This window comes from Daktulosphaira vitifoliae, unplaced genomic scaffold, assembly GCF_025091365.1.
Source record: "Daktulosphaira vitifoliae isolate Bord-2020 unplaced genomic scaffold, ASM2509136v1 Scaffold_4, whole genome shotgun sequence".
NCBI classification, from domain to species: Eukaryota; Metazoa; Arthropoda; class Insecta; order Hemiptera; family Phylloxeridae; genus Daktulosphaira; species Daktulosphaira vitifoliae.
Window position 1 is genome coordinate 12,195,358 of NW_026099575.1, and position 8,964 is coordinate 12,204,321.

General features: G+C 29.3%; 2 protein-coding genes across 50 annotated transcripts in view; one reads left to right on the forward strand and one right to left on the reverse strand.

The window, feature by feature from the left end:
• The window catches only part of LOC126904305 (allatostatin-A receptor-like), a 152,217-nt gene extending 146,741 nt beyond the window's left edge, over positions 1-5,476 (reverse strand). The window contains exon 1 of the transcript XR_007703715.1: positions 5,369-5,476. The gene's annotated coding sequence lies outside the window, so the exon portion shown is untranslated. The remainder of the gene's footprint in view (positions 1-5,368) is intronic.
• Positions 1-8,964, forward strand: part of LOC126904295 (unconventional myosin-XV) — a 76,510-nt gene that overhangs the window by 30,185 nt on the left and 37,361 nt on the right. For 2 of the 49 annotated variants that reach the window (XM_050683259.1, XM_050683237.1), the window contains exons 1-21: positions 64-198; positions 365-634; positions 2,010-2,311; positions 2,735-2,889; positions 2,948-3,142; positions 3,211-3,345; positions 3,406-3,693; positions 3,756-3,913; positions 3,984-4,208; positions 4,271-4,598; positions 4,721-4,877; positions 5,164-5,297; positions 5,398-5,571; positions 5,640-5,800; positions 5,881-6,286; positions 6,535-6,600; positions 6,668-6,793; positions 6,863-7,068; positions 7,135-7,239; positions 7,635-7,750; positions 8,464-8,786. The exons of 26 other annotated variants lie outside the window; for them this stretch is intronic. In XM_050683259.1, the coding sequence (XP_050539216.1) occupies positions 131-198; positions 365-634; positions 2,010-2,311; positions 2,735-2,889; positions 2,948-3,142; positions 3,211-3,345; positions 3,406-3,693; positions 3,756-3,913; positions 3,984-4,208; positions 4,271-4,598; positions 4,721-4,877; positions 5,164-5,297; positions 5,398-5,571; positions 5,640-5,800; positions 5,881-6,286; positions 6,535-6,600; positions 6,668-6,793; positions 6,863-7,068; positions 7,135-7,239; positions 7,635-7,750; positions 8,464-8,786 (4,098 nt within the window). In that variant the 5' untranslated portion in view covers positions 64-130. Of the gene's footprint in view, positions 1-63; positions 199-364; positions 635-2,009; positions 2,312-2,734; positions 2,890-2,947; positions 3,143-3,210; positions 3,346-3,405; positions 3,694-3,755; positions 3,914-3,983; positions 4,209-4,270; positions 4,599-4,720; positions 4,878-5,163; positions 5,298-5,397; positions 5,572-5,639; positions 5,801-5,880; positions 6,287-6,534; positions 6,601-6,667; positions 6,794-6,862; positions 7,069-7,134; positions 7,240-7,634; positions 7,751-8,463; positions 8,787-8,964 lie in introns of those variants that run through there. 21 more of the 49 variants (XM_050683257.1, XM_050683253.1, XM_050683258.1 and 18 more) reach the window with 19 other exon arrangements.

Here is an 8,964-nt window from a genome sequence, read left to right on the forward strand (position 1 = left end):
TTTTTTTTTTTTTTATCATGAAATTTATCAATGCATATATTTAATATTAAACTGTTTTGTTGTTATTGCTATTATTTTTGTTTTTTAGACATATACTGGAAGTATATTAGTAGCTGTGAATCCATATAAAATGTATGATATGTATGGATTGGACATGGTGAAAAAATACGAGGGTCAAATTCTCGGAACATTATCACCGTAAGTGCACTTGTCCACTAAATTTCCATTTAATCTATTTGCCACAGAATGGAAATAACTCTTCAGATTTTTTGTCACTGTTCTTAAATAACTATTTTTCAAACTCGTCTAAACATAATAAATTACAATTCCATTTTGACGGATCATTTTTTTTTTTTACTTACAGTCATTTATTCGCCGTTGGTTCTGCGGCTTACGGGATGCTTTCAAGAGGCAATCAAGTAGTTGTCATATCGGGAGAATCGGGTTCTGGTAAGACAGAATCTACCAAACTGATTATGCAATATTTAGCTGCTGTCAATAAATCGTCATCAAACCTTATAACTGAGCAAATATTAGAAGCTTCTCCCTTACTAGAAAGTTTTGGTAATGCTAAAACTGTAAGGAATGACAATTCGTCTAGATTCGGAAAGTTTTTAGAAGTACACTTTAAACAGTAAGTTTATGTACAAAAATCAATTGGCTATTAACTATTTTTTAATATAGAGGTATAAATTTTGGATTAGACACTAATATTTTTAAAAAGTTTTGAAAAAATTTAATTTGTGTAAAAAGAAAAATTATTTTGTTTAAAAAACTACAATATTATGTAGTATGATGGTGTCACGTTTTCATTATTGTGAGAATTTATTATAATAAAATATAGACAGCACTTCCGCTTAATAAGACTGATGAATTAACAATTAACATTTATTGCTAAATTGGCAATATTCCAAATTATTATAAAAACCCAAAAGAATTGGCCATCTTGGCCAGTCGACCCAGTGCTTTGTGTCATTCATCAATCTCAGTACTCGGTTGTTGCTGTCCGGCTTACTGTATAAAGTCAAGTCTTTGTTTTTCCTTTTTTAACCTACCTATTCTTGTCCTCCACGTTTCAGAGTACTTGCATCTGGAACTTCGTCTGCACCTCATACTCGGCTACCCTTGTTTTTGTCCTCTCCTATACCCAAAGTATTTGTGTCTTGCACCTCATACCTAGGTGTTACCCTTATTCCCTTCCTATAACAACAGCCTTTCGACATCCACAGCTAACCCGGAGTGTCAGCCGAACATGATGACTGCTGTACGATAACACGCATGTGAATACCTAGACAGCAGGCTCATCCTTATCATCATCTTCGTACGCTTTACTTTCTGTTTTGTGTTACGACAGTAGTCAAAGAATATAACTTCATTCCTTTAGAAATAAAAATCTTAAGTTTAATTTTCTTAAATGGAGACCCATATTTTTAACTTTATAATATAATAAAAATAAAAAACTACAAACAATTTTGATCCTATATTTTTTTATCCAATCATTTGTTAATGTGTTACAGCATGTTGAAATTTGGAAAAAATAATTTATAGATTATTGAAACAGATTATGTCTTATCAGGTATTAAAAGAAAAAAATTAATGATATAATTTGACTTAAAATCCAGATTTATAAACAATTAAAACGCAAATGGTATATTGAATAAAACAAATTATAGAAACAAAATTATTTATAATTTTTTTCTCTGTAGTATTATCAAGTTAAAAATTTAAATCTCATTTGAAAAAATTAATGTTAACATTTTTAAATTTTTAATTGATGGAAATTTATTATTTGGCTACATAATATTATAGATGTTTGAACTAAATCATTTTTATTTGAACAAAACTTAAATATTTTCAATTATTTCCGAGAAAATGAATATTATACTCAAAATTAAACACATTGTATGTGTAAAATTGTACTACCATTGTTTACAATAAAACATCATATATTATGTCTTACATAAATCGATTTTGATTTATTTCTAATTTTTTTCATACATATATTTTAGAGGAATCATCTTAGGTGCCAAAGTAACTGAATATCTTTTAGAAAAATCTAGGATAGTAACACAAGCCCCTGAAGAACGGAACTATCATGTGTTTTATGAACTATTAGCGGGCTTGGCAGAAGAAGATAAACTTAAGTATGGCTTATTGTCAGCTGACAAATATTTTTATTTAAATCAAGGAGGAAATTGTGAAATCGATGGAAAATATGATGCAGAAGATTTTCAGTCACTTATGTCAGCTATGCAAGTTTTAGGATTCACATCAGAAGAGCAAGACACTATATTTCGTATTCTAGCATCTGGTAATATTATTTATAAAATACTCAACTAAGTCAAATACTTAAATTATAATGTTATTTAACATCAGTTATAACTTTATAGAATTATGACTTATATTATGGAAATCCCTAGAATTATGAAATTTTATATATAAACATTGAAATAATTATAACTGCAGAATGACTTCATTATTTTTATTTTAATGTTGACTATTTTTTTTAATCAATCTCGCAAGTTCTTTTTAATTGTATATTATATTTATTTTCAACCAATTGAAAACCTTAAAAAGCTATGATTTAAAAAATAAATTTTAAAATTACTTTAAAAGTTAGTGTAATGTAACAATACAATTATTAGATAAATTTTTTGTAATACCTTATTGTCGTAAAGAAATTTCATATAAAAATTCATTATTTAATTTAAAAAAAATACTTTTTATTAAATAGTTTTACATTTGGGAAACGTTTACTTTCATCGTAAACAGTTAAAACATGGACAAGAAGGAGTAGAAATTGGTTCTGATGCGGAAATCCGCTGGACGGGTCATTTATTACGATTGGACGTAGAAGGCATTAAAGAAGCTTTGACCACTAAAACCACGGTTTGTGTAATTATTCTGCATTCAGTTAATAACGATTTTTACTATCGCAATGTTACAGGAGGCACGCAATGAGCGAGTTCTCACAGCATTAAACATTGATCAAGCATTAGATGCTAGAGATGCGTTTGCAAAGGCATTGTATAGTTCTCTATTTACTTGGCTTGTTGCAAGGATTAATCATATCGTTTTTAAAGGAACTAAAAAAACAACAGCTATATCGATTCTTGATATTTTTGGTTTCGAAGACTTTAAGGTAATAATTTAATTGATTATAGTACTATATAACTCTATGATAATTAATTAAAAACATTGTTAATATAGGAAAATAGTTTTGAACAATTGTGTATTAATTACGCTAATGAAAATTTACAAGTTTACTTTAATAAGCATATATTTAAATTGGAACAACAAGAATATGCAAAAGAAAAAATTCATTGGCAGAATATTTCTTACAACGTAATTTTATTTTTTGCACACTAAACTCGCAAAATATATTACATTATTTCTATTTTCTAGGATAACTTGCCAGTTATTCAATTATTATCTAAGAAGCCTGTTGGGATTCTACATCTATTAGATGACGAATCTAATTTCCCTAGAGCAACAGACTTATCATTTTTAGAAAAATGTCATTATAATCACGCTTTAAATGAGTTATACTCCAGGCCAAGATTGAATGGACCGGAATTTGGAGTGCGTCATTATGCGGGTCCTGTATGGTATAATGTTGATGGATTTCTAGATAAAAATCGTGATACTTTACGTCCAGATGTTGTACAATTATTAATTTCAAGTTCTTTACCCGTACGTTTTCAAAATACTAAGTTCATTTGCTTCATATGTTTTAAACAAAATTAATATTTCAGATGTTGAGTAAAATGTTTAGTTCTTTAAGAAATTCTTTTGAAGCTTCAAAGACATTAAATAAAGCAAATGGAAGATTTGTCACCATGAAACCTAGAACACCTACGGTTGCTGCTAGGTTCCACGATTCATTACAACAATTGCTTGAATCAATATCGGGGTTCGTTTTAAATTTATCTAATTCTCTTGCACACTGATCATGAGAAAATAAATTATCAAAATTATTTTAGGTGCCATCCATGGTTTGTGCGTTGCATTAAACCAAATTGCGAAAAGGTTTCAATGAAATTCGATATGCCCACAGTTTTAGAACAACTTCGTTATTCGGGAATGTTGGAAACGATTAAAATTCGTAAATTAGGTTATCCAGTTCGTATGAAATTTAGCGAATTTGTAGTTAGATATCGAGTACTGGTTCGCAAGCGAAAATTACCGCCAAAGGGTTCTCCTAACAGGTACATAATTATATTTGAAAGTCATGATACTAAATGAAATAAATATCAATGTATTATTATAGAGAAATTTGTCAAACAATACTAGAAAAGCATGCCGACGAGTATCAACTTGGTACTACACGTGTATTTTTACGTGAAAATCTTGAGCGTTATTTAGAACGTGAAAGAGCTGCCATATTAAATACGGCAGCTATTACACTTCAACGCAATGTAAGAGGATTTTTAGCAAGAACTAGATATACCATAAAACGACAAAGTGCTATAAAAGTACAATCAACAGTTCGGGGGTGGATTGAAAGAAAACGATATGAAACTTTGAAAAGAGGCATAATTAAAGCCCAAGCGACATTTAGAGGACGGCGCCAGAGAAAAAGATACAACCAATTGAAGGTTTAATTGAATGTTTTAAAATATTAAATAAACAGTGACATTTTTTCATAATGACAATATTTTAAATAGGAGGAAATGAAAAAAAANGGGACATTTTTTCATAATGATAATATTTTAAATAGGAGGAAATGAAAAAAAAAGCTGATTTGGCCAAAGAGCGAACGAAATCTAGAGTACAAAAAGAAGAACAAGAAAAAAATTCTAGACCTAATGTAATTACAAATCTCAATACATTAGATATTCCGGCAGAACTTGCAGTTATTTTCAATAAAATTGACGGTACACCAATAATATATTTGTTTAAAGAATTAGGATTTAAATCTTAAAATGAAAAAAATTCGCTTCGATATTTAAAAATATCTACTAAGATATTGTTAATGAAAATTAAAGCATACTATTTAATACAGTGTAATCTTTATTTATTTATTGACAACGAATTATTTTTTAATATCTTATTATTAGTATTAAAAATAAGCTTAAAATCTTATAACATAGTTTATGTTAATTTTTGTATCATTAAAAACTTGTTTGTAGTGTTATTAATAAATAGCTTTTAACAATATAGAGTGGCAGACGACCCATAATGAAAGACAATTAATAAAAGTAGTTGGAACTATTGTGGAAATACCAGAGCAATATACATTACCATCAGATATTGATCAACATGCTTTTTCTAAGTTCACAAACATATATTTCAAAGTAAATGTATAGTAAAGTGTTTTACTTACTAAAATTAACCAATTTTTTCTTTATTTAGTCANTGTACTTACTAAAATTAATCATTTTTTTCTTTATTTAGTCACATGTATGGGGAATGAAAAGAGAACCAATAAAAACTCCATTTCTTCACAAAAGTAAAGATGCAGACTACATAGATTCAATTGCTATCTTCAAATTAATCCTTCGATTTATGAATGACGAATCGTTATCACCTAAAAAAGAACAGGCTTTAGCAGACTATATTATTCACAAAGTATTAATTTGTTTATTTAGAAAATTATTAACTTCCGTATTAATGTTCTTTACTCGTTATTCTCAAAGGGTCTCACGAATGAAAGACTTAGGGACGAAATTCTGTGTCAATTAGTGAATCAAACATGGCGTAATGACATAGAAACAAATAATGAAAGAGGATGGTTATTGATGGCTAGTTGTTTATCAGCATTTCCTCCTACGGGACCTTTATATAAATATTTATTAAAGTGCATATATTTTCATTATTCATTCCTCAAATGAAAACAAAAATTAATCAATTTACTAATTACTGATTATAAATTATTAGATATGTGTCGGATCATGGATATGATGGCTATAAGAGTATTTGTCAAAGAAAACTGTTGTCTGGGCATACATGCACGCCTCCAGCAAGATCTTCACCCCCATGTCTTCTTGAATGGAGAGCGAATCGTAAGAGATTTAATACTGCATTAGAGTTTTCAATGCCTGATGGGGAAACAATGACCGCTGGAGTGGAATCATGGACTAGGTGCCATACTGTAGCTTCAGCTCTACTTTCAGAGAGAGGAATAGCGGAATGTAATGGTTGGACTATTGCGCTTGATAATGACCAAAGAAACGGATTTGATTATGTATTTGATGCTATATCAGAAGTAGAAATGCCTCCAGGTTTTCCTGGTAAACCAGCTCATGTTTCATTTCAACCTTCTCCAATTATACCAATTTCAAAGGTTATTAATTTAAATATTTTAACTAAATTATGTCACTCAGCTGTAAATAAGATATAAATCAAAAATTGTTTATATTATTTTTTCTTAATTAGCAAACAAATTACCAAGAAAAAATAAAATTTAAAACGTTTTTGTTATACTTTATTTTACAATTAAGTGACATAAAAATAGCTTAGATAATAGTTAATTAACATAATCACTGCAGTCATTTTTACAACTAAAATGAAAAACATTACACTCTTAAATAGGTTGAGTCAGTTTCTGTTAATCGTAGACCTACTGTTCCTCCACCACAACCACCAGTACCAAAATCTGTAAGTTAATCAACTGAATGATCATGTATTTGATTTTAAATAAGTTTTAATTATATATAAATTCCAGCAAAAAGTTCGATCAGTATCACGAGATCATAGTGCCGAAATTGGACTTTCACGTAAATCCGCACTAAATGACCGATATTTTGAAAAATCTAGTCGATCAAGAAGCCTTGATAACTTGATATCGCCTGTATGGTCAATTGTATAACTTTTTTAGTAATTAAATTATAATTAAATATTTATATAAATATTGATGCAGATACCACAAGCTAGTACCCCTAAAAAACTAGATTCTTTGGGTTTATCACACAGTAAACTTAATGAACGGTACATGTCAATGGAACGAATTCAAGAAGCTGAGAAAGATTCTGACAGTGATGATGATGATGATGATATCGTGAAATTGGTTGATGATGATAACTTAGAATCTGTCAGTCAAAGGGGTGATACACGGCATTACAATGGGTAGAAATTAGTATAATCAACATAACAAAACATTAAAATTTGTGACACTTTTAAAATTTTTTATAGTGCATCGTCGGATGTCATGTCTCACAGTCAAATCGACTTTGAATATCCCGATATAAATGCAAGAATGGAAGATGATAAAGGATCATATATAAAAGGAAATCCGAGGTATAGACTTTGACAGTTTTTTAATCATATTAATGGTTATACTAACAAAGTTTAATTTGAAATGAATAATATTGAATTTATTTAAAAATAGTAAACTACAATAATTTCTAAATTCTCTTAAACTTTGTTAATTCAACACTTTAATTAATTAAAAAATCAAGTAACAATTTAATTAGTAATAATTTCTTCTTTTTCTTCGCCTTAATACGAACTGCTATAAGGGCCGCCCTTATCCTAAACTTCCACTTGACATTATCTCCCACATCATCTACGCTCACATCAGCTGTATTCGTATCGCATTCATTTATTATTTTCAATTATTTTATTATAGTATTTAACTGTGNATTATTTTCAATTATTTTATTATAATATTTAACTGTGAATTTTTACATTAGATTTATAAAATCACAATATGCTGGAAAACGTGGTTCACATTCTATAAAATCACAAATGGACAAATCTGAGGCAAGAAGCTGCGCTATGTCTGACACAAGTGAAGCACCATCATTAGGTAAGCACTTCTACTGTAAATAATCTTTATTGAGNCTCTTCTACTGTAAATAATCTTTTTTGAGAGTCTTAAGAATAATCCATAAAATATTAGCAATTTCAATGGGAATGTGACTATATGATTAATTCCATGAGAAAAATTTAGAACACAAATTTATTTGAGAAGTTCTTAAGTATAATTTGTTTTTTGAACTACAATTTAAGCTATTTTTATACGAAAATTAAATATGAAGTAATTAGTTTCTTGAAATAACATTACTTTAATATTTTTGCGTGAGTAAAAATTCCCACTACGTACATAACATAGGTTAGTGAGATTTTGTGGGAACTTCAGTAAGGTATATTCATTTGAAGTAGTATGATCAACAAACGCGAGTAGTTAACAAAATTTATAAAATGTTACTGAGATGACTATGGACCAAAAATCATCTGTATACTTATTCCATTATATATTGACCCCCTTTAAATTTTATTCATTTTAATAATAATATGTGTTAATATATTTTCATTTTACTGATTTTAAAATAATACTTTTTTCTTATAAAACTTATCGTGCCCGACTTAATCGGAATCTGTNTTCTTATAAAACTTGTCGTGCCCGACTTAATCGGAATCTGTGATCTACCCGTAAGGACGTTCCAAAGGTCCTATTGTAGAGCCTCAGTTAGTCGGAGCGTAGTTCTCAGTATTAAAACTTTTATATTTTTAATATAGCCTCTCATGTCAGACGCGTACGTGTACCATCTCAAGCATCAGATGTGGATCAATTTTTAGATGATTTATTCAATCCAGTATTAGACCAACTTTCTGACGCTAGATCACTAGCCGCTTCAATTAAAGGTTCAATAAGATGTAAATCGTATGAAGCCATCGATGACGAATCATTGGATCCTTGTGAATTTTCTACATCTATTAAAGGAGAAAATCGTTGTGTTGATGGAGTATTAGGATCAAATCATAATGCTCATGTAGATTTTGACGTCAAATTACTCGCTAAAACTATCAAGGGTGGTGGTCGAGGAGTTACATCTCAGCAGGTAAATTATTAAACTGCATGCATGAGATTTATCACTTGATNTTATTAAACTGCATGCATGAGATTTATCACTTGATTATTACTAAATACCATTGCTCTACAGAACGGTTCTAGTCAATCTGGGAACACTTCATTTGGCATGTCCCCTCTGATTGGTTCACCATCGGTTATGCCCATTC